This window comes from Pseudophryne corroboree, chromosome 4 (assembly GCF_028390025.1).
Source record: "Pseudophryne corroboree isolate aPseCor3 chromosome 4, aPseCor3.hap2, whole genome shotgun sequence".
Classification (NCBI taxonomy): Eukaryota; Metazoa; Chordata; class Amphibia; order Anura; family Myobatrachidae; genus Pseudophryne; species Pseudophryne corroboree.
This window is the reverse complement of record NC_086447.1, coordinates 387,307,263-387,333,328: the sequence shown is the minus strand read 5'-3', so window position 1 is coordinate 387,333,328 and position 26,066 is coordinate 387,307,263. Positions and strand designations below refer to the sequence as shown.

The 26,066-nt window shown below is 45.3% G+C and overlaps 1 protein-coding gene across 1 annotated transcript; it reads right to left on the bottom strand.

Moving 5' to 3' along the window:
- Positions 1-95: 95 nt before the first annotated feature.
- On the bottom strand, positions 96-26,066 carry TMEM14A (transmembrane protein 14A). The gene is made up of 5 exons (XM_063916685.1): positions 25,968-26,066; positions 16,973-17,052; positions 16,353-16,454; positions 8,650-8,737; positions 96-548 (listed from the first exon to the last, which is right to left on the bottom strand). The coding sequence occupies exons 2-5, from the start codon at positions 17,046-17,048 to the stop codon at positions 509-511; spliced, it is 306 nt and encodes a 101-aa protein (XP_063772755.1). The 5' UTR covers positions 17,049-17,052; positions 25,968-26,066; the 3' UTR covers positions 96-508.

Genomic DNA, 26,066 nt, shown 5'->3' with positions numbered 1-26,066 from the left:
TAGGCGTATTGGCTTCTGACAGAATTCCCCATAGTGTAGTTTTATATAAGCACTTCATAATATTACAGCATGCAAATAACTGTACAGTATATAAATAACTGTTAATTAGTATTTATTACACAAAATACATTATTTCATTTTGTGTCACCGTAAGAAACAAGATCAGTATTTTGAAAAGCAGGAATGTTATTTTGCGCAGTTGAACATGACACTACCATCCATTTACGTACAGGTTTAGCAGGTTTTACAAAAGATCCCTGTATCTGGAACAGTGCTGATTTCTGTAATATTATTCTCTGAAAGAATGTTAAACACACTTGTTTCATTGAAATCCTTTAAAGCTGAATAGACAAGGCAAGAAGGTAGGTCATAAGGATTTAACAAAAAAATGAGTTTAATACAAATTCAAATGTTAAAGATTCAGTGCATTTTCTTCTTATAGCAGATTGTATAAACCGAAGTACAGTATTTGATCTTTACATGTGGACCGGGATTTCCCAGCAGGCCTTCAGAGTAAATTCATCAGGAGCCTGAAGACCACGAAAATACTGCAGACAATGGAAAACACTGTTACATTCATGCTTGACGGCAAACAGAAGCTGAATACATTACTGTACTGTGCCATCACATATAGCTAGTGCTTCCATAGGTCCCTGTTTTCCAGGAAACAACTGTTTTTTCTAACAAAATATGTAACTCTCAAAATATTTTTTTCTGTAATGTAATATCCTGATGAAACCAAATAATATATGTGTATTAAATGTAGCAAAGGTAAAAAATAAGATTTTACTTACCGATAAATCTATTTCTCGTAGTCCGTAGTGGATGCTGGGGACTCCGTCAGGACCATGGGGAATAGCGGCTCCGCAGGAGACAGGGCACAAAAAGTAAGCTTTTAGGATCACATGGTGTGTACTGGCTCCTCCCCCTATGACCCTCCTCCAAGCCTCAGTTAGGTACTGTGCCCGGACGAGCGTACACAATAAGGAAGGATCTTGAATCCCGGGTAAGACTCATACCAGCCACACCAATCACACCGTACAACCTGTGATTTGAACCCAGTTAACAGTATGATAACAACGAAGGAGCCTCTGAAAAGATGGCCCACAACAATAACAACCCGATTTTTGTAACAATAATTATGTACAAGTAATGCAGACAATCCGCACTTGGGATGGGCGCCCAGCATCCACTACGGACTACGAGAAATAGATTTATCGGTAAGTAAAATCTTATTTTCTCTAACGTCCTAGTGGATGCTGGGGACTCCGTCAGGACCATGGGGATTATACCAAAGCTCCCAAACGGGCGGGAGAGTGCGGATGACTCTGCAGCACCGAATGAGAGAAACTCCAGGTCCTCCTCAGCCAGGGTATCAAATTTGTAGAATTTTACAAACGTGTTCCCCCCTGACCACGTAGCTGCTCGGCAAAGTTGTAAAGCCGAGACCCCTCGGGCAGCCGCCCAAGATGAGCCCACCTTCCTTGTGGAATGGGCATTTACAGATTTTGGCTGTGGCAGGCCTGCCACAGAATGTGCAAGCTGAATTGTACTACAAATCCAACGAGCAATAGTCTGCTTAGAAGCAGGAGCACCCAGCTTTTTGGGTGCATACAATATAAACAGCAAGTCAGACTTTCTGACTCCAGCCGTCCTGGAATTATATATATATATATATATATATATATATATATATATATATATATATATTTTCAGGGCCCTGACAACGTCTAGCAACTTGGAGTCCTCCAAGTCCCTAGTAGCCGCAGGCACCACAATAGGTTGTTTCAGGTGAAACGCTGACACCACCTTAGGAAGAAACTGGGGACAAGTCCGCAGTTCTGCCCTGTCCGAATGGAAAATTAAATATGGGCTTTTGTAAGACAAAGCCGCCAATTCTGACAATCGCCTGGCCGAGGCCAGGGCCAACAGCATGGTCACTTTCCATGTGAGATATTTCAAATCCACAGATTTGAGCGGTTCAAACCAATATGATTTGAGGAATCCCAACACTACGTTGAGATCCCACGGTGCCACTGGAGGCACAAAAGGGGCTGTATATGCAATACTCCCTTGACAAACGTCTGGACTTCAGGAACCGAAGCCAATTCTTTCTGGAAGAAAATCTACAGGGCCGAAACTTGAACCTTAATGGACCCCAATTTGAGGCTCATAGACACTCCTGTTTGCAGGAAGTGCAGAAATCGACCTAGTTGAAATTTCTTCGTGGGGCCTTCCTGGCCTCACCCACGCAACATATTTTTACCACATGTGGTGATAACGTTGTGCGGTCACCTCCTTCCTGGCTTTGACCAGGGTAGGTATGACCTCTTCCGAAATGCCTTTTCCCTTAGGATCCGGCGTTCAACCGCCATGCCGTCAAACGCAGCCGCGGTAAGTCTTGGAACAGACATGGTACTTGCTGAAGCAAGTCCCTTCTTAGCTCCCGAGGCCATTAGTCCTCTGTGAGCATATCTTGAAGTTCCGGGTACCAAGTCCCTCTTGGCCAATCCGGAGCCACGAGTATAGTTCTTACTCCTCTACGTCTTATAATTCTCAATACCTTGGTTATGAGAAGCAGAGGAGGGAACACATACACCGACTGTTACACCCACGGTGTTACCAGGACGTCCACAGCTATCGCCTGAAGGTCTCGTGACCTGGCGCAATACCTGTCCCGTTTTTTGTTCGGGCGGGACGCCATCATGTCCACCTTTGGTCTTTCCCAACGGTTCACAATCATGCGGAAAACTTCCCGATGAAGTTCCCACTCTCCCGGGTGGAGGTCGTGCCTGCTGAGGAAGTCTGCTTCCCAGTCGTCCACTCCCGGAATGAACACTGCTGACAGTGCTATCACATGATTTTCCGCCTAGTGAAAAATCCTTGCAGTTTTGCCACTGCCCTCCTGCTTCTTGTGCCGCCCTTTCTGTTTACGTGGGCGACTGCCGTGATGTTATCCCACTGGATCAATACCGGCTGACCTTGAAGCAGAGGTCTTGCTAAGCTTAGAGCATTATAAATTTGCTCTTAGCTCCAGTATATTTATGTGGAGAGAATTCTCCAGACTTGATCACACTCCCTGGAAATTTTTTCCCTGTGTGACTGCTCCCCAGCCTCTCAGGCTGGCCTCCGTGGTCACCAGCATCCAATCCTGAATGCCGAATCTGCGGCCCTCTAGAAGATGAGCACTCTGTAATCACCACAGGAGAGACACCCTTGTCCTTGGATATAGGGTTATCCGCTGATGCATCTGAAGATGCGATCCGGACCATTTGTCCAGCAGATCCCACTGAAGAGTTCTTGCGTGAAATCTGCCGAATGGAATCGCTTCGTAATAAGCCACCATTTTTACCAGGACTCTTGTGCAATGATGCACTGACACTTTTCCTGGTTTTAGGAGGATCCCGATTAGCTCGGATAACTCCCTGGCTTTCTCCTCTGGGAGAAACACCTTTTTCTGGACTGTGTCCAGAATCATCCCTAGGACCAGCAGACGTGTCGTCGGAACAACTGCGGTTTTGGAATATTTAGAATCCACCCGTGCTGTCGTAGAACTACTTGAGATAGTGCTACTCCGACCTCCAACTGTTCTCTGGACCTTGTTCTTATCAGGAGGTCGTCCATTTTCTTTGAAGACGAATCCTCATTTCGGTCATTACCTTGGTAAGGACCCGGGGTGCCTTGGACAATCCAACGGCATCGTCTGAAACTGATAGTGACAGTTCTGTACCACGAACCTGAGGTACCCTTGGTGAGAAAGGCAAATTTTGGGACATGGAGGTAAGCATCCCTGATGTCCCGGGACACCATATAGTCCCCTTCTTCCCGGTTCGCTATCACTGCTCTGAGTGACTGCCTCTGGATTTGAACCTTTGTAAGTGTTCAAATATTTCAGATTTAGAATAGGTCTCACCTAGCCTTCTGGCTTCAGTACCACCATATAGTGTGGAATAATACCCCTTTCCTTGTTGTAGGAGGGGTAATTTTATTATCACCTGCTGGGAATACAGCTTGTGAATTGTTTTCAATACTGCCTCCCTGTCGGAGGGAGACATTGGTACAGCAGACTACAGGAACCTGCGAGGGGGAAACGTCTCGACATTCCAATCTGTACCCCTTGGATACTACTTGTAGGATCCAGGGGTCCTGTACGGTCCCAGCGTCATGCTGAGAACTTGGTAGAAGCGGTGGAGGGCTTCTGTTCCTGGGAATGGGCTGCCTGCTGCAGTCTTCTTCCCTTTCCTCTATCCCTGGGCAGATATGACTCTTATAGGGACGAAAGGACTGAGGCTGAAAAGACGGTGTCTTTTTCTGCAGAGATGTGACTTAGGGTAAAAAACGGTGGATTTTCCAGCAGTCGCCGTGGCCACCAGGTCCCATGGACCGACCCCAAATAATTCCTCCCCTTTATACGGCAATACATCTTTGTGCCGTTCGGAATCTGCATCACCTGACCACTGTCGTGTCCATAAACATCTTCTTGCAGATATGGACATCGCATTTACTCTTGATGCCAGAGTGCAAATATCCCTCTGCGCATCTCGCATATATAGAAATGCATCCTTTAAATGCTCTATAGTCAATAAAATACTGTCCCTGTCAAGGGTATCAATATTTTTAGTCAGGGAATCCGACCAAGCCACCTCAGCTCTGCACATCCAGGCTGAGGCGATCGCTGGTCGCAGTATAACACCAGCATGTGTGTGTATACTTTTTAGGATATTTTCCAGCCTCCTATCAGCTGGCTCCTTAAGTACGGCCCTATCTGTAGATGGTACCGCCACTTGTTCTGATAAGCATGTGAGCGCCTTATCCACCCTAAGGGGTGTTTCCCAACGCGCCCTAACTTCTGGCGGGAAAGGGTATACCGCCAATAATTTTCTATCGGGGGAAACCCACGCATCATCACACACTTCATTTAATTTATCTGATTCAGGAAAAACTACAGGTAGTTTTTTCACATCCCACATAATACCCTTTTTTGTGGTACTTGTAGTATCAGAAATATGTAACACCTCCTTCATTGCCCTTAACGTGTGGCCCTAAAGGAAAATACGTATGTTTCTTCACCGTCGACACTGAAATCAGTGTCCGTGTCTGAGTCTGTGTCGACCGACTGAGGTAAATGGGCGTTTTACAGCCCCTGACGGTGTTTGAGACGCCTGGACAGGTACTAATTTGTTCGCCGGCCGTCTCATGTCGTCAACCGGCTTGCAGCGTGTTGACATTATCACGTAATTCCATAAATAAGCCATCCATTCCGGTGTCGACTCCCTAGAGAGTGACATCACCATTACAGGCAATTTGCTCCGCCTCCTCACCAACATTTTCCTCATACATGTCGACACACACGTACCGACATACAGCACACACATAGGGAATGCTCTGATAGAGGACAGGACCCACTAGCCCTTTGGGGAGACAGAGGGAGAGTTTGCCAGCACACACCAAAACGCTATAATTATACAGGGACAACCTTTATATAAGTGTTCCTCCCTTATAGCATTTTAATATATATTCATATCGCCAAATCAGTGCCCCCCCTCTCTGTTTTAACCCTGTTTCTGTAGTGCAGTGCAGGGGAGAGCATGGGAGCCTTCCCACCAGCATTTCTGTGAGGGAAAATGGCGCTGTGTGCTGAGGAGAATAGGCCCCGCCCCCTTTTCGGCGGGCTTCTTCTCCGGAGTCTGTGATATCTGGCAGGGGTTAAATACATCCATATAGCCTCAAGGGCTATATGTGATGTATTTTTCGCCATACAGGTATTATACATTGCTGCCCAGGGCGCCCCCCCCCGCGCCCTGCACCCTCCGTGACCGCTGTGTGAAGTGTGCTGACAACAATGGCGCACAGCTGCAGTGCTGTGCGCTACCTGATGAAGACTGAAAGTCTTCTGCCGCCTGGTTCCGGACCTCTTCAATCTTCAGCATCTGCAAGGGGGGTCGGCGGCGCGGCTCCGGGACGAACCCCAGGGCGAGACCTGTGTTCCGACTCCCTCTGGAGCTAATGGTGTCCAGTAGCCTAAGAAGCCAATCCATCCTGCACGCAGGTGAGTTCACTTCTCTCCCCTAAGTCCCTCGATGCAGTGAGCCTGTTGCCAGCAGGACTCACTGAAAATAAAGAACCTAAAAACTTTTTCTAAGCAACTCTTTAAGAGAGCCACCTAGATTGCACCCTGCTCGGACGGGCACAAAAACCTAACTAAGGCTTGGAGGAGGGTCATAGGGGGAGGAGCCAGTACACACCATGTGATCCTAAAAGCTTACTTTTTGTGCCCTGTCTCCTGCGGAGCCGCTATTCCCCATGGTCCTGACGGAGTCCCCAGCATCCACTAGGACGTTAGAGAAACATTAAATAAATTGGTGCAGCGCTGCCTAAACTATGGTAAATTACTATTACACAAAGTTACGTAGTAATTAACCTAAACTGATCGATTCTATTCTAAGCAAGAGGCGATGGGGCAGATGAAGAACTGATTGCAAGTCGCCCATAATTACATGGACCTTCACCCTTATTGTATGTTGAGTTGTGCGCATCCATGCAATTGCATCAGCACTATCCATGCGCCTGGTTTTATAGCCATCATCATTATTAGTGCAAGCTTGCACCAGCCCTATTCCTGGTGGAAAAGATACATATGAAAACAGGTGTATCTATGCATAGCAAAATCCGATGACGCTTCATCTCTGAACTTGGCCTATGCGTGAACACCCCACTACACCAAGTTATGCCCCTTTAACTGCCAGCAGTGATGGATCTGGGTTGTGTCCGACTTTGGATCATTCGTAGATGAGTTTGCTGGGCTTCAGAGCATGAGCAGAGTGAAAACATGATCCTTTCACAGTACCAATATTTGCATAACATGTAGGCATAACCACTATGAAACTGCATTATCTAAATGCTGCAATATGGTTCAGGGGCTACTGTAGGGTGACAGCCCTGCACCAGTTTACAAAAATGCTTTATAGGATAAGGTTATCTAGGTCATTTAACACAGGACAGAGATGAATTCATTATCAGAAATGCATGCCTGGGCAACACAACTTTTTTTGGCTGCTATACAAGCACTGGGTGTGATGTAGAATGAGTACTACAGCAATCTGCATAATGTGGGGTGGGAAAGGGCGCTGTGACATAGCCGAGTAAGCTCAAGGTGTACTTACACAAAATGCAGCTCCTGCAGACATGCAAAGACATGCATTCACATCTGTTAGGAGGCTACAGGGCATGTGACCATACTTACTGATGAAGAGGCCTTCTCCTAAACCAGCCATATGCAGTATGCTCTGAACTTGTGCTGAGTGGTTACATTGGGTGCTTCTCTGGGTGTAGGCTAACCTCCTATGACACCAGGTTTCCCTAGTGAAACCTAAATATATGGTAGAGTATATGTGGGTGTGTCATATGGATGGCACTACCCAGTTAAACCAATGTAGTCGTGAAGTGTTAATGCTCATAACAGAAGTTGATTATAGCAGTGAAGTATAATAAAACAATAGGTATTTATTTTTTCAAAATACAAATGTGATAAAATGTTCTTACAAGGCTCTAAAACAAATAGCATATGGATAAGAGCAATATGAAAACATTCACAATAAAACAATGTAAAAGAGATGGCTCTCTTTAAAAGTGAAAGTAATCTAAAATAGTGACACAGTTGGTGAGTCAAATTAGGGGTGGATCATACCGCAACTGGTGTGGAGGAGCCGCAGATGTGGCTGAAATGTATGCAGTGTTCTCAGTTATACCCTGCATATGGCCCATGTGCTTGTACCAGAGGTGGTTGTCCGATCCCAATGGGTAGTTTTCTAGGTGACACAGGTGGAGTACGCAGGCGCGTTTTGAGACACAGCAGGTGTCTTCTTCAAGGCTTATACTAACCCGTGGCTGTGGGCTCCTTATAGAGCAGACTTCTATAATCAACTTCTGTTGTGAACATTAACACTTCATGACTACATTGGTTTAACTGGGCAGAGCAATCCATATGACACACCCACATATACTCTACCACAGTGGTTCTCAAACTCGGTCCTCAGGACCGCACACAGTGCATGTTTTGCAGGTAACCCAGCAGGTGCACAGGTGTATTAATTACTCACTGACACATTTTAAAAGGTCCACAGGTGGAGCTAATTATTTCACTTGCGATTCTGTGAGGAGACCTGCAAAACATGCACTGTGTGGGGTCCTGAGGACCGAGTTTGAGAACCTGTGCTCTACCACATATGCCGTATGCTGCTGATGTGGAAGCGTCTCAAGATATATATGGCTCTGCATATGGGTGGGCCTACACTATTTTCCCTTTTAGTTATATGTGACCACTGTGCCAACAACTCTGCATCAGAACCACTACTTTTGGTTGCGTTTCTTGAACACCAAGGCACCATCATTTCAGGTAGTGTCAAATACTCCATTGCATATAACTGCCTTAGGCAGCATCGTAACATAATAGAAACCATGTAGGTCACTATACTGGAATATATTCCAATTTATATGTTGTCACCTTTTATGTTGGAGAGTTGCCCAGGCTGAGTGTAGGAGATAGATGCCCTTTTACTATAAAGTATATTGTATATTTCTGCTATTGATAGCACACATCTGAGGAGGCAATCCATACTTGGTAATATCAGGTAAATATAAGGGACTCACCTAATTCCAGCAACCAGACCAGCTGGCATTACTTTACGTGATCGATTGTACCTGAGCCCCATTATTACAGCCAGAGAACCTGCAGCAACTACAGAAAATAAGAATTTACTTACCGATAATTCTATTTCTCGGAGTCCGTAGTGGATGCTGGGGTTCCTGAAAGGACCATGGGGAATAGCGGCTCCGCAGGAGACAGGGCACAAAAGTAAAGCTTTTACAGGTCAGGTGGTGTGTACTGGCTCCTCCCCCTATGACCCTCCTCCAGACTCCAGTTAGGTACTGTGCCCGGACGAGCGTACACAATAAGGGAGGATTTTGAATCCCGGGTAAGACTCATACCAGCCACACCAATCACACCGTACAACTTGTGATCTAAACCCAGTTAACAGTATGATAACAGAGGAGCCTCTGAAAGATGGCTTCCTAAACAATAACCCGAATTAGTTAACAATAACTATGTACAAGTATTGCAGATAATCCGCACTTGGGATGGGCGCCCAGCATCCACTACGGACTCCGAGAAATAGAATTATCGGTAAGTAAATTCTTATTTTCTCTATCGTCCTAAGTGGATGCTGGGGTTCCTGAAAGGACCATGGGGATTATACCAAAGCTCCCAAACGGGCGGGAGAGTGCGGATGACTCTGCAGCACCGAATGAGAGAACTCCAGGTCCTCCTTTGCCAGGGTATCAAATTTGTAAAAATTTACAAACGTGTTCTCCCCTGACCACGTAGCTGCTCGGCAGAGTTGTAATGCCGAGACCCCTCGGGCAGCCGCCCAAGATGAGCCCACCTTCCTTGCGGAATGGGCCTTAACAGATTTAGGCTGTGGCAGGCCTGCCACAGAATGTACAAGTTGAATTTTGTTACAAAACCAACGAGCAATCGACTGCTTAGAAGCAGGTGCACCCAACTTGTTGGGTGCATACAGTATAAACAGCGAGTCAGATTTTCTGACTCCAGCCGTCCTTTAAATGTATATTTTTAAGGCTCTGACAACGTCCAACAACTTGGAGTCCTTCAAGTCGTCTGTAGCCGCAGGCACTACAATAGGCTGGTTCAGGTGAAACGCTGATACCACCTTAGGGAGAAAATGCGGACGCGTCCGCAGCTCTGCCCTATGTCGAATGGAAAATTAAATAAGGGCTTTTATAAGACAAAGCCGCCAGTTCAGATACTCTCCCGGCCGAAGCCAGGGCCAGTAACATAGTCACTTTCCATGTGAGATATTTCAAATCCACATTCTTTAGTGGTTCAAACCAATTGGATTTGAGGAAATCTAAAACTACATTTAGATCCCACGGTGCCACCTTAGGCACCACAGGAGGCTGTATATGCAGTACTCCTTTGATAAAAATCTGGACCTCAGGGACTGAGGCCAATTCTTTGTGGAAGAATATTGATAGGGCCGAAATTTGAACCTTAATAGATCCCAATTTGAGACCCATAGACAATCCTGATTGCAGGAAATGTAGGAAAACGACCCAGTTGAAATTCCTCCATCGGAGCACTCCGCTGCTCGCACCACGCAACATATTTTCGCCAAATACGGCGATAATGCTTCGCGGTGACTTCCTTCCTTGCCTTTATCAAGGTAGGAATGACTTCTTCTGGAATGCCTTTTCCTTTTAGGATCTGGCATTCAACGCCATGCCGTCAAACGCAGCCGCGGTAAGTCTTGAAAAAGACAAGGACCCTGCTGAAGCAGGTCCCTTCTCAGAAGTAGAGGCCACGGATCGTCCGTGACCATCTCTTGAAGTTCCGGGTACCAAGTCCTTCTTGGCCAATCCGGAGCCACTAGTCTTACTCCTCTTTGCCGTATAATCCTCAATACCTTTGGTATGAGAGGCAGAGGAGGAAACACATATACCGACTGGTACACCCAAGGTGTTACCAGCGCGTCCACAGCTATTGCCTGCGGATCTCTTGACCTGGCGCAATACCTGTCCAGTGTTTTGTTGAGGCGAGACGCCATCATGTCCACCATTGGTTTTACCCAACGGTTTAATAGCATGTGGAAAACTTCTGGATGAAGTCCCCACTCTCCCGGGTGAAGGTCGTGTCTGCTGAGGAAGTCTGCTTCCCAGTTGTCCACGCCCGGGATGAATACTGCTGACAGTGCTATCACGTGATTCTCCGCCCAGCGAAGGATCCTGGCAGCTTCTGCCATTGCCCTCCTGCTTCTTGTGCCGCCCTGTCTGTTTACATGGGCGACTGCCGTGATGTTGTCCGACTGGATCAACACCGGTCTTCCTTGAAGCAGAGGTTCCGCCTGGCTTAGAGCATTGTAGATTGCTCTTAGTTCCAGAATGCTTATGTGAAGAGACTTTTTCAGGCTCGACCACACTCCCTGGAAATTTCTTCCCTGTGTGACTGCTCCCCAGCCTCTCAGGCTGGCATCCGTGGTCACCAGGATCCAATCCTGCATGCCGAATCTGCGGCCCTCCAATAGATGAGCCTCCTGCAACCACCACAGAAGGGATACCCTTGTCCTCGGCGACAGGGTTATCCGCAGGTGCATCTGAAGATGCGACCCTGACCATTTGTCCAACAGATCCCTTTGCATGGAATCTGCCGAAAGGGATTGCTTCGTAAGAAGCTACCATTTTTTCCCAGGACTCTTGTGCATTGATGTACAGACACCTTTCCTGGTTTTAGGAGGTTCCTGACCAGGTCAGATAACTCCTTGGCTTTTTCTTCGGGAAGAAAAACCTTTTTCTGAACTGTGTCCAGAATCATCCCCAGGAACAGCAGACGAGTTGTCGGCATTAATTGGGATTTTGGAATATTCAGAATCCATCCGTGCTGCTTTAGCACCTCTTGAGATAGTGCTAAACCCATCTCTAGCTGTTCTCTGGACCTTGCCCTTATTAGGAGATCGTCCAAGTATGGGATAATTAATACGCCTTTTCTTCGAAGAAGAAATATTATCTCGGCCATTACCTTTGTAAAGACCCGAGGTGCCGTGGACAAACCAAACGGCAGCGTCTGAAACTGATAGTGACAGTTTTGTACAACGAACCTGAGGTACCCCTGGTGTGAGGGGTAATTGGAACGTGGAGATACGCATCCTTGATGTCCAAGGATACCATAAAGTCCCCTTCTTCCAGGTTCGCTATCACTGCTCTGAGTGACTCCATCTTGAACTTGAACTTCTTTATGTATAGGTTCAAGGACTTCAGATTTAGAATAGGCCTTACCGAGCCATCCGGCTTCGGTACCACAAATAGAGTGGAATAATACCCCTTCCCTTGTTGTAGAAGAGGTACCTTGACTATCACCTGCTGAGAATACAGCTTGTGAATGGCTTCCAAAACCGTCTCCCTTTCTGAGGGGGACGTTGGTAAAGCAGACTTCAGGAAACGGCGAGGTGGCTCTGTCTCTAATTTCAACCTGTACCCCTGAGATATTATCTGCAGGATCCAGGGATTTACCTGCGAGTGAGCCCACTGCGCGCTGTAATTTTTGAGACGACCGCCTACCGCCCCCGAGTCCGCTTGCGAAGCCCCAGCGTCATGCTGAGGCTTTTGTAGAAGCCGGGGAGGGCTTCTGTTCCTGGGAAGGAGCTGCCTGTTGCTGTCTCTTCCCTCGTCCTCTGCCTCGTGGCAGATATGAATAGCCCTTTGCTCTCTTATTTTTAAAGGAACGAAAGGGCTGCGGTTGAAAGGTCGGTGCCTTTTTCTGTTGGGGAGTGACTTGAGGTAGAAAGGTGGATTTCCCGGCCGTAGCCGTGGCCACCAAATCCGATAGACCGACCTCAAATAACTCCTCTACGCATCGCCTGTCCACTGTCGTGTCCATAAAGCTCTTCTGGCCGAAATGGACATAGCACTTACCCGTGATGCCAGTGTGCAGATATCTCTCTGTGCATCACGCATATAAAGAAATGCATCCTTTATTTGTTCTAACGACAGTAAAATATTGTCCCTGTCCAGGGTATCAATATTTTCGATCAGGGACTCTGACCAAACTACCCCAGCACTGCACATCCAGGCAGTCGCAATAGCTGGTCGTAGTATAACACCTGCATGTGTGTATATACCTTTTTGGATATTTTCCATCCTCCTATCTGATGGATCTTTAAGTGCGTCCGTCTCAGGAGAGGGTAACGCCACTTGTTTTGATAAGCGTGTTAGCGCTTTGTCCACCCTAGGAGGTGTTTCCCAGCGCTCCCTAACCTCTGGCGGGAAAGGGTATAAAGCCAATAACTTCTTTGAAATTAGCAGTTTTTTATCGGGGCACCCCACGCTTCATCACACACGTCATTTAATTCTTCTGATTCGGTAAAAACTACTGGTAGTTTTTTCACACCCCACATAATACCCTGTTTAGTGGTACCTGTAGTATCAGCTAAATGTAACATCTCCTTTATTGCCAAAATCATATAACGTGTGGCCCTACTGGAAAATACGGTTGATTCGTCACCTTCACCACCGGAATCAGTGCCTGTGTCTGGGTCTGTGTCGACCGACTGAGGCAAGGGACGTTTTACAGCCCCTGACGGTGTTTGAGGCGCCTGGACAGACACTAATTGAGTGTCCGGCCGCCTCATGTCGGCAAACGACTGCTTAAGCGAGTTGACGCTATCCCGTAATTCCACAAATAAAGGCATCCATTCTGGTGTCGACCCCCTAGGAGGTGACATCCTCATATTTGGCAATTGCTCCGCCTCCACACCAATAACGTCCTCATACATGTCGACACACACGTACCGACACACAGCAGACACACAGGGAATGCTCTATACGAAGACAGGACCCACTAGCCCTTTGGGGAGACAGAGGGAGAGTCTGCCAGCACACACCAAAAAGCGCTATATATGACAGGGATAGCCTTATGATTAAGTGCTCCCTTATAGCTGCTTTTATATTAATATATTGCCATTTATTCTGCCCCCCCTCTCTGTTATACCCTGTTTCTGTAGTGCAGTGCAGGGGAGAGACCTGGGAGCCTTCCTGACCAGCGGAGCTGTGACAGAAAATGGCGCCGTGTGCTGAGGAGATAGGCCCCGCCCCTTTTTCGGCGGGCTCGTCTCCCGCTATTTAGTACAGTTAGGCAGGGGTAAATATCTCCATATAGCCTCTGGGGCTATATGTGAGGTATTTTTAGCCTTTTTAAAGGTTTTCATTTGCCTCCCAGGGCGCCCCCCCCCAGCGCCCTGCACCCTCAGTGACTGCCGTGTGAAGTGTGCTGAGAGGAAAATGGCGCACAGCTGCAGTGCTGTGCGCTACCTTAAGAAGACTGCAGGAGTCTTCAGCCGCCGATTCTGGACCTCTTCTTGCTTCAGCATCTGTGAGGGGGCCGGCGGCGTGGCTCCGGTGACCATCCAGGCTGTACCTGTGATCGTCCCTCTGGAGCTTCATGTCCAGTAGCCAAGAAGCCAATCCATCCTGCACGCAGGTGAGTTCACTTCTTCTCCCCTCTGTCCCTCGTTGCAGTGATCCTGTTGCCAGCAGGAATCACTGTAAAATAAAAAACCTAAGCTAAACTCTCTAAGCAGCTCTTTATGAGAGCCACCTAGAATTGCACCCTTCTCGGCCGGGCACAAAAATCTAACTGGAGTCTGGAGGAGGGTCATAGGGGGAGGAGCCAGTACACACCACCTGACCTGTAAAAGCTTTACTTTTGTGCCCTGTCTCCTGCGGAGCCGCTATTCCCCATGGTCCTTTCAGGAACCCCAGCATCCACTTAGGACGATAGAGAAATATACATAGAAATGCTTTGTTAACATATTTCATCAGTAGCCATAAATAAAATGGTTATTATACTTATTAACAGTTGTTTATGGCCACTTAAGACCTCTAAGCCTATGCACAAAACCAGCCTCATACATCTTATATATACCCTGGGTATGGTGAGTTCTGGTCATAGGATAAATGAGGTGTTACAAGTGCAAGTATAAGGGTCTATTTACTAAGCCCTGGATGGAGATAGTGTGGCTAGAGTTAAAGTCCCAACCAACCAGCTCCTTACTGTCATTTTTCAAACACAGCCTGTGACATGGTAGTAAGGAGCGTATTGGCTGGTACTTTATCTCCGTCCACTCTATCTCCAGCCAAGGATTAGTAAATAGATCCCTTAGAGAGCAGTGCATCCATTCATTCCTACAACCTCACATAGATTTCTAATGATGCAAAATCACAAAATGGGCAGAAATTCAAAATGCACCTCCTGTCCTGCACAATTTTAGGGATCATGCTACCTGAGTGTGGGCTGGATGCATGAATAACTAAGGGGTATATTTACTAAACTTTGGAGAGAAATAAAGTATAGAGACCAACCAGATCGTCATTTTTCAAACACAGCCTGTAACATGGCAGTTAAGAGCTGATTGGCTGGTACTTTATCCCTTTCCACTTTATTACTCTCCAAGGCTTAGTAAATAGACTACTTTGATTTTTGTGAAGTAACTAAGTAAATGAGCTTGAACAGGTGGAGAAGGCCCATGTAGGAGGGCACATTTGAGTTTGGAGGGAAAGCGGATGCTAACCATATTCTTCCTCCATAGTAGTTTTTCACATTCTTGGAAGTGGCAGAGACCTGGCCCCTGTCTATACTTTCAGTCCATAATGTCAATGGTATGCATTTTGTACCCTAACGTATAAGTGAATGTGGTCAAGATATATTAATGATTACATTTATATTCACATTGTCTAATTCTTAGTAGTACTGCTCACCAATACCAAATTGTGTTGTCTCACTCTAAATATGTAAAAACTTTCGGAGAGAATATGTGGCCAGCTCTGCAAGACCATATTGTGACATGGCCCCCACCCATCCGATTCAAAGATCTGCTAATTGGCTGGTATGGTTTTATGGTGGCTGATATGGTTTCTTGGTGCATGATATGGTTTCATGGTGGAAGGTATGGTTTTAATAGTGACAGGTATGGTTTCTTGGTGGCTGGTATGGTTTCATGGTGGCAGTTATGATTTCATGGTGGCAGGTATGGTTTCATGGTAGCAGGTATGGTTTCATGGTGGCAGGTATGGTTTCATGGTGGCTGGTATGGTTTCATGGTAGCAGGTATGGTTTCATGGTGGCAGGTATGGTTTCATGGTGGCTGGTATGGTTTCATGGTGGCAGGTATGGTTTCATGGTGGCTGGTTTGGTTTCATGGTTGATTTAAGATATTAATGAGGTAAACTTAGCAACACTTTAGGAAAAAACTGGAAAAATTGTAATGAAAGTATGATAGACTTTTAATTGACTTTACAACATACACAATTCAGGTGATAGCCTTAAATGTGTGTTAATAGAGGCAGTAAAAAAACAATGGAGTGAAGGTGTGCTCTGGATATGCTCTTTGTTACTAGTAAGGGGGGTAATTAGGCACATTTGCACAAACTGAATGTACACCCTACATATTTTGTATATCAGAACTGATCTTTTTAGTGTGAGCTGTCTATATCATGCATGATGCAGTCATGATCACAGATGGGAGATGTTCCTGTATTCCAGGAGTGTCATAAATCTGAGTGTATATCAGCTGTAAGATGCTGTTTCTGATTCCATAGTTATACAATGCAATTTGCAGAGGTGCAGGTACTTGAGCTCTGTCTTAAGATTTTTTAAGAGCTTTGCTTCTGTTTTCTGTAAATATTCTCCAGGCAAACCTATACTAATCCTACAATATCGCATCTGTCCAGATAGCATAACTGGAAATGAAAATGTTTTCCTGAATGTATGTTATTTTACTTACTCAATGAAATCTTGATATCGCGTGGACTGTATGAAACACGGAATGCACCGTAAGCTGCAAGCAAGCCAAAGGTAAGACCTGCAGCGAGGGAAACAATACTGCCTGCCAAACAAAGAAAATAGACGTTGAGGCATCAGTATATAGTTATCTAATGGCTTATGAGGTCCTTACAGTGGACGTGTCACATAACACAAAGCAGAGGCATACATTTCTTAGGCTGAACCAATATTTAATCCATTAATTCACTGTTATTTAGTGACATCACTGTGGCATGAAGTGACTTTTGCCTCAGTGATGTCACTAGTTAATAGGCTAGATACTAGTTCAGCCTCTTCTGTGTACATGTAATGGGTCCATAATAAGACATGGACATATTGGTTTACTGCTGAGTATACACTCCTGCCCTCTGCCCTTCAAACACCCAAGGCAGAGACCTGGCAAGTGCTGGAAATGGGGAAGAAATTATTACCATTATATAATTATTTTTACACCACACTTGGGTATGCCCAATTGTCACTACAGGGGCCTGGCAGAACATCACTACAAGATCCTGGCAAGAACACGGCAAGCAATGAAAAGAACAAATATGAGGCAGGAACATAAATGCAGCTGTCACTTACCTTTGCGAACAAATCCCAGTAGGCCACCAAGAGCCAAGATGGCAGCGTATGCAAAACCAATCCAGTCTACTGCCATGATTCTGGTAACATTAGAAGATGGATTACAGATTACATATTGCAAGTTTGTACTCAATGACCATGTCAGAGGCAGACAGAGGCAGATCTAAGAGGAAATGTGAGTTTTGAGATGTACGACCAGGTGTTCCTTAGGGTATTGTCCTTATGGTATTGTAGAGGAGTTCTATTTCAAAAAACATTTTATTTTGAATACAGCAAGGCCTTATTTACATGACTGCATATGACATATCCAAATAATATGTTTGTGTTGCTAGAAATGTACAAGATAGAGTTCACTGTACTTCATACCATCCATAGTGGTGAGAGAAACTATTAAGTGTATGTGTGCATTTATGGATGTGTCTATGGGTGGTCTTTAGTTTGCCGGCTGTCGGGATCCCGGCGCACAGTATACCGGCGCCGGAATCCCGACAGCCGGCATACGGACACATTCTCCCTCTTGGTGGTCCACGCCCCCTCGGGAGGGAGAAAAAATAGCGTGGTGTGCGTATTGCGCCACCGTGTCTGCAGCGTGGCAAGCGCAACGAGCCCGCAAGGGGCTCATTTGCGCTCACCACGCTGTTGGTATGCCGGCTGTCGGGATCCCGGCGCACAGTATACCGGCGCCGGAATCCCGACAGCCGGCATACCGACACATATTCTCCCTCTTGGTGGTCCACGCCCCCCCTGGAGGGAGAATAAATAGCATGGCGCACATAGCGAGCCCGCAAGGGGCTCATTTGCGCTCGCCACGCTGTCGGTATGCTGGCGGTCGGGATTCCGGCACCGGTATGCCGGTTGCCCGGCCGCCGGCATACAATTCTACACCCGTGTCTATACCAGGGGTTGAGCAGCAAATGCACAAAATGTGGCAAGTGAAAAAAAAAGACAAAATGAGCGAGCAGACATGATAAAGGTATCTGCAGATCAGCAAATTATTTCATCCCTCATGAGTGCACATATTAGTCAAGCCACCCCCTGGCATCCATCCATGTAGGTGGGCGATGTGGAGTCCCAGTGCAAAATATGGATTGGATGTCACTGGAGATGTCCCAGGAGCAAAGGGCCTCAGAATTTGCTCCATAATTTAAGTCATGAAAATGACCACAAGGAAGACCAAAAAAAGGCGCAAGGATGACACGCAAATTCGTGAAGCGTTCCATATTTTTTTTAAGACCTGTGATCAAGCCTTGTGAAACGTACGTCAGGTCCTTCTAGAGGGTGAGTCACGTGGTGCGCACACGTGACCCACCGGTCCGTCAGTGAAACAGTAGTGTGGCAGCTGGGAACGGAGGAAGTATCTGTCTGCCGCTGGCCAGAGCGGCCGCAGGAGAACGGGACGCCGCGCGGTGATAGACGGCGGGGATCGTCCGCAAGTATAGACGTCTACATGTGAAACTCTGGGGTGGCATTTCCCCCTTTTCTCCGCACCCTGTCCCGGGAGTGGTAACTATATAGACAGAGTGGTGGCCAGTGAATATATATACAACTTTATACGTGACATTCAAACATCTTGTTTCCATCTCAAAAGATCAGGATAATAACTATGAGGATACAAATTGGTTAAATTTATAGTTCTACTCTCAGAGGTGTTATTTCGAAAACAGCTACATGTCTTATGATAGATGTATCGTATCTCTCTCTTTTGATACATATAACATCTCTGGCAAGTATCAATACTAGCTACAAATGCTGGCAGTAGCAGCAATATTGCATCAGAGAAAACAGCTCATTATGATATGCTAATGAGCCTTTTGGGAGTTACCCATTGCTATAATTAGCAAATGATAACAGTGGTTACCTACACTGGCAGTAGCAGTAATACTGCATTAGAGAGAACAGCTGATTATTACATGACAAACGGGTTTTGTCAGTTATTGTGAAGTCATTCATTTATTTATTCAATTTTTTCATTTTTTTCATTTTTGTCTTGTGTTGGGGTATATATGGGAAGACAATAGGGCAAAGAGAGAAGAAGCAATATTATCGTTATTTTGGTTGACACTGATAAAAATTAACAGTAATTAAAATCTCAATTAACCTTTCAGGAGTGTACCGCATTAGAGACATATGTGCAGGTTTAAAATCTCTGCACTACCTGTTACAAGGCACCAGGGAATACCTGCCTAAGTCTCCTTGCTTGATACCTCCTTTTTCTCTTCTTTCTGGCCAATTTGGATGCACCTACCCTCTCTCATTCCTCGTCCTATACCTGCTGGCAAGACGGGAGAACAGTAGAAGGGAGGTTTGCCTATATCTTGGCCACTCTCTTATACCTCTATGTGCTCAATATATCATGTTTATAATCTAGCCAAATGCATTAGTAGCTGCTGGTAAGACCTGAAGTTTTTGGGTCTCTGACCTCTGTCAAGCAATAAAATCACTTATGATATTGATAAAAACTGAGGTATTGGTACCTCATACCTCTGACAATTAACGATATCAATATATACAACCACTTGGTAATTGTCAAAAGAACTAAAGCTCTTTATGCTGTACACCTCTGTCATGTATTTGAAATCATCTGATAGCCTTTAAAAGAAATCGAGGGATTGGTGCCTCATACTTCCGTTTGGACATGGTTGTAAATAACAACTTTCTTCACTTCAGCATTTGAAATTATCAGATTGTTGCTAAACTAACTATTTGATAGCCATTGACAAATAACTGAGGCAATTGTGCCCCATACCTCTGTCAGGACTCTTGCTCAAAACTATGGGATATATGTGAAAGAAATCATGACAAGGAGATTTGGAGTGATACGTCCAGGGTTCTTCACAGAAAAGATTTGCCTTTGAGACATAGGAATACTCAGTTGTGGATAATTAAGGTAAATTACTTTTGGAGAACCACTATATAATTGTTGACACAAAGCAATTTATCAATCAGACAATTGTCTTGAGTGTTTCTGCCCCAACATTTCCTCCCTTAAATCCAGCAGGCGGATTGCCTGATAGACTGCTGGAAATGAAGGCACATGCACCTCGTACCTCCATATAGTAACCTTTATGATCTATTTCTAAGGTAATTTGATCTTTTCCCTCCTTGGGTGATTAACCTATAAATAATTGGGATAGATTACACGGGGTAATTTGTTGATGATACGGGTGCCTTGTATCCTCCCATTATATATGTATGTGAATCAACACAAACCTTAATTCCTTGTCTCTTTACACAGGTGGTACCATTCTTTATGTCCTATTGATGGCATGCCCTGGTCTGTTATGTCTCGAAAGAAACGGCTACACAGACATTTTACCTCGTTAACTGGGCCACAAACTGATACATAGGTGACCCAACTCAAAATAATCCCTCAAGTGACCTATGATTCAAAACTACTGCCCTGAGAATTTACACATGGGCACATAAATGATAAAGATGATGGTCACATTATCAAAATTTTGGTATATTTTCTTATACTTATGAGAAGGGAATTATCACACAGACGGACTCAAACATAATTAATCGTCTTTGACTGAGGTTATTTAGATCAGACCATACTCTTTTTACATATTTTTGCAAGAAGATCACATATTTAATAGTTTATTCATATGGATGTTGTATAAATAATTTTTAAGGCATACCAAATAAAATTTGTAATTTTAAGACTAATAATTTTTCATCAGTATATATTAAATTTTTCTCGTTATCTCAGACAAGAGTGCTTCCAACCAGGGTTTTTTTGGTCTTCCTTGTGGTCATTTTCATGATTTGTGTCTCTATACCCTTGGGAGCACCACTGACCGTCATAATTTATTGTAACCATTATACCATTAGGTTATAGGTATACAATTGATCAATAAAAGGGAAAACAATATCCCAAGAGTGTCAGTTTTTCTGAGATAATTACAATTTGTTCAACAATTTATCCTGTGCGGCCTTCCCCAGTCCCTATTCCCCTCTCTTTTTTTGCCATAATTTAAGTTGAAGTTAGGGTGTGGAGTGTCAGACCTTTCCAAAGGAAGCTTTGTCAGCCGGAGAAGGACATGGGCTGGACTAAAAAGATCTGATCTTCAGCTTTTGAGGACATTTAGCTGCCCATGCCAGATGAGATGAATTATAATAACTAAAAACATGAGGATTCTGCCACACAATCCTACTACTAACCAGAATCTCCTAAGTCAAACAGTCTCTGATCCCCACCAAACAAACAATTCTCTGACAGTGGTGGAAAGAGAGCTTGGAACCGAAATTGGGAGAGCTGAGCATATAAATGTTCACGGAAGACTGAAACTGCTATTATGCTACTCCACACTTGGGAATCCGCAATGGTGTTGACAGACAGTGATTGGAGAACCGGTGGGGGGAGGAGGGGAGTGTGTGTGTGTGTGTGGGATGGGGGGGGGGGGGGGGGAGTGGCGGGTCAAGCATTGGATTATGCAAGAAAGCAGGAAGAGAATGTCTCAGTCGGACTTTTCTCCAACTTAAGCTGGCAAAAAAGACCCATAACACTTGTCTATATAAATACCTTTCCTGAACAGCCCCCACTGAAACTAAAGGGGCTGCAGGATCAAAATGGAGAAATGTAAAGGAGGAGAAATATGAGATTTCTCTGCACTTTTCTATTAATTAAATATAAAGAAAACAAAAGTACGGCTTTCTCCAGATAAAATGCTTAGTTAATTAAAATTATTATTAGTCAAGAGACCTTGAGGTAGTGAATTTGCATGGGATGCGATTTAAATCTAAGTGCAGCTGGAGCCCCTGCATTGTGATCTCAGGTGTGGATATGTTTAGAACTGATTTAGGAAAGTGAATTTTAAAAAAATCAGTAATTATAGAGGAGAGTGAAATCACTGGGTCTGTAATGATGATAAGGAAATCATCTGTGAATAGGGCATGTTTGTGCTCCACCTCTCCAAGCTGAGCCCCTTGGTGGAGTCATTAGATCGAATTGCTCTCGCCAGGGACTCCATGCAAAGAACAAACGTAAGATGTGAGAGTGTAAACTAGTCTGTTTACATTACAAATGGGAAAGAAGTCCGATAGGGTATTTTTGTCTGTATCCTGGTCAATGGAAAGGCATAGAGAGCAAGTATTCTATAAAGGCATTGAGGACCCAATTCCAGGTGTTCTATCAAGCCCATCATGAACTGCCAGTCCACCCTATCAAACGCCTTCTCTGTTTCCTTCAATAGGAATATCACACATGACTTTACTTGACCTTGACTTGATTGATCATTCTAGCACAACTGTCTTTCGCTACTCTGATGAACTCCACCTGGTCCTGATGAATCAGATGAAAATTCAATCAGGTGGTCAACACCAACCAAACAGTTTGAGGTCTATATTTATAGAAATTTGACCAGTAACTCGGGATGGGTCCTTACCCATTTTTGGGAATAATTGTAATGTGGGCCTCCAGGGATTGGGGGGGAGCATTCTCAATTGACAGGGCATTGTAAGAGGCAGAAGAGTGTCTCAGAAAGCCTTTTAGTAGAAAACTGGAAACCCATCTGAGCCATAGAAATTGTAGAGTATTTAATACGTAATTTGACTTTTGAAAGTTATCTTGCCGGGGGAAATTTCTTCAAATTGTACAGTTTAGGGTAGTAATCATAGAAAAATTCAGCAATGGTATCAATAGTAAAAACAGTGGAACCCCACATGTCTCGACTCATTCTACTTGCTTTGTTGCCCCATATGGGGGTAAGACTAATCCTGGTTATTGTGTCGTCCTTGCTGAGGAAAGTTCCTATAATATATGCAATTGTGAAATGCCTCTAGATTCCAAATTATATCTTAAAGCTGGGTCTAAGGGCTTCTGTGTTTTTTGTGTGTGAAGGGTGCCTGGTTAGATACATTTCCACATGACAGAACCACGGTATTCATGACAGGCAGCCCAGGATATGGACCAACAGCATAGAAGTCATAGATCATGGTCCAAAAAAGAGATTACTAAAAACAACAACTGTGTGTGTGTGTGGGGGGGGAGGGGGAGGTGTAGGGTGAAGGACCAATTGCAAAGCCACGATGTCTTTATTATCTCTATTTTTGATCAGAACACTGGGAAAAGCAGTTCCACGCAGCAGCTTCCAGTGCTTTGGCTAGCAGGAGGGCCGCTATAATAAAATATTTTACTAGGTGGTCAAGCTGTTTGAAACATTTATAAATAAAAAGTCTCACAGCCAAACATTCTACTAGATTTTTCCAAGTATTTATTCTTTGCTCAAGGCAGGGGTTAGTTTCCGCATTATAGGGTCTAATTAGGGGTGTGGATCATCAGATCGACAGTGTTTAGGTCGACAATGGTTAGGTCGACCACTATAGGTCGACAGTCACTAGGTCGACAGGGTTGGAAGGTCGACAGGGTGTCTAGGTCGACATGTGCTAGGTCAACAGGTCAAAAGGTCGACCTGAGTTTTTTTTTTTTGGTGTTGTTTTCTTCGTAGAGTGACCGGGAACCCCAATTAGGGCACCGTGTCCCCTCGCATGGCTCACGAAGCCTCAGATTACCATTCCAATCGTAGTCCACGTGGATCGTTAAGTATGAAAAAGTTCGACCTTTTGACCTGTCGACCTAGCACATGTCGACCTAGAAACCCAGTCGACCTTCCAACCCTGTCGACCTAGTGACTGTCGGTCTATAGTGGTCGACCTAGACAGTGTCGAACTTCAGACCGGATCCCCTATTTAGTAACAGAGCCGATAAGGTATACCAAAACATCAGTAGTCTATCTTTTTCTCATTTATATCAGTAAGCATGCCGGGACACTGCATGCGTTATTGGACTGTCTTGGCAGGAAGATAACTCCCTTCAGTAACATCTGTTGCATTTGACATATTTAATCATTCATATGCGCAGTTAAGGGTCCAGGGGACCAGTGAAAGCAGTGCATTCTGGGAGAAAACAGGAAGAAAACATGCTTTTCTCCAGTGCAAGCATACATAGCGCCATCCACATGTTTGCACAAAAACTTTGCTTTGCTACTTTCGCAATATTATTCCTGTAAAGCCGAGACGACAAAAAAAAAGGCTGTGATTTCTCCCCATTACCTTTACTAAGGGGTCTATTTATCATTAATCGCATACTCAAGGCGATCTGTGGGGCTAATTCAGTAGGGATCGCTGATGTGATCTTTACTGCATTTCCCCTATGTTTGCATGTGCAGAACGGACTCGGCGATCGTAGCACAGATATGTGAACGCCTCTGCCTGAGTGACAGACGCAGAGGCGTCCGTGGGGATGGCGTTGGGGAAAACAGGGACGTGTCGCCCCCGTTTTCTGGGAGTGGCGAGTCCAAGGACCGCGTCGTGAGATGCAGTTACCTTGGCCTCGGAAGCCACACTGTGACGGCAAGACTGAACAGCTTAGCATTTCCTTAGTGAATTAAGCTCTCTGTGCTCAGAATCGTATTGTAGTATGTGATTATACTTTACCAATGTATTAACACATGCAGGGATACCCGCCCCTGTGCTGTCAGGGCTGCTGCGCATGCGCCGTCCAGCCGACCACACATGGGCAGCAGGTCCGGTTCTTGGCCTTGTGGCGCCCCGGGCAAAGTATAGGGGCATGGCTTCAAATGGGGTCGTGGTCAGTTACGCCCCCATTTATGCCCCCTGTAGCGCCGCTGAAAGTAAAAAGAAAAGAAAAAAAGTATACTTACTATCCCCGTTCCTGATCCAGACCGCTGCAGACCTCCCCCGCCGGCGCCGCTCTTTTCTTCTCCTCGATCTATGGGAGAGACGTTATTACGTCTCTCCCATAGAACAGCATAGACACTAGAGGTCAATTATGACCCCTAGTGTCTGTGCCACTATGCTGTGCGCGATGACATCATCGCGCACCGCACAGCAAAGGTCCTCTCCATGAAGGGAAACTAGACCGTAGCGTCTAGTTTCCCTTCGTGGAGAGGACCTTTGCTGTGCGGTGCACGATGACGTCATCGCGCACCGCACAACAAAGGTCCTCTCCATGAAGGGAAACTAGACCGTAGCGTCTGGTTCCCTTCAAAGCGGGGGGGCACAGTGGCGGATCTTGCCATGGTGTGGCGCCCTCCGGTTGGCGTCGACGCCCTCCGGAAGGTGGCGCCCCGGGCAAAAGTCCTGCTTGCCCGTGGCAAGATCCGCCACTGATGGGCAGCGCCCATTGCTGGAGAACCCACTGCTGGCTAATTTTTGAGTTTTGATCAGAGATGTGTGGAAAAGATAGACATCCATAGACTTTTTACACCAGAGTTTTGAATATAAAAATTATTAGAATAATACAAAGAAGATATTTCTAACATATTCTTTGTATTTTCCATATACTTAAACAGTCAAAATTCTGACCAAAACGTTAGTATGACAGGAAATGCTCCGCCTCACCCCACCCCACCCCACTGCACGTCACTGTAAAAACATGTTTTACAGATCTCAGGTTTGAGCACAGGTGTATTCATTACCAGCTGATACATTTCAGAAGATCCACACGTGGAGCTATTTATTTCATTTGACATACGGGGTCCCTGAGGAGGACTGGAGACTGGAGTTGGGAAACGCTATACTGGAGAAAAGTCTCTTGACCACTACTGTATGTATGATTATTGCGTTGCAGCAACACATACTTCAGAAGAGGCCTTGGTTGGAGAAGCCTTTTTACATGTGCCCTATGATCCCCATTAGCTAGATTATTCACACCATATTAATGTATCCCTATAGTCTGCATATAAACGCAAAGATTCCTCCCAAATCTGTTACATCTAATTGGTGTCTCCGTTTTCAGCCCCCATATCCCCCTACAGAGGCACAAGGAACAGTGAGGAAGTAGATACGGAGGAGTGCCTGCGGCTGCTCCCTGCTTATTGCTCAATCACACCTAGAACAATGACCTGGGACTAGAATGGTCAGCTATGGACGGCACCGTAACGTGTACTCCCTCACCTCTATTATAAATCAAAGCAGATTATTAACCCCTAATTACAGCATAAGAATTGACAGGACCCAGAGCCCAACGTACCTGTCTCTGGTCCCCGCCTCCTCCAAGCTCTAACCTTTCAACTATGACAACTTCTGAGGGGTTTTTTTTTTTTTTACTAAATCAATCCTTAGAGTGTAT

Bases quoted from the DNA above. Each gene is read 5' to 3' on its own strand.
- TMEM14A (XM_063916685.1), bottom strand. From the start codon at position 17,048: ATGGCAGTAGACTGGATTGGTTTTGCATACGCTGCCATCTTGGCTCTT. The intron at 16,455-16,972 runs GTAAGTGACAGC...TTTGTTTGGCAG, and splicing joins ACTGGGATTTGTTCGCAAAG to GCAGTATTGTTTCCCTCGCT. The intron at 8,738-16,352 runs GTAAGTAAAATA...TATTTTCTGTAG, and splicing joins CGATATCAAGATTTCATTGA to TTGCTGCAGGTTCTCTGGCT.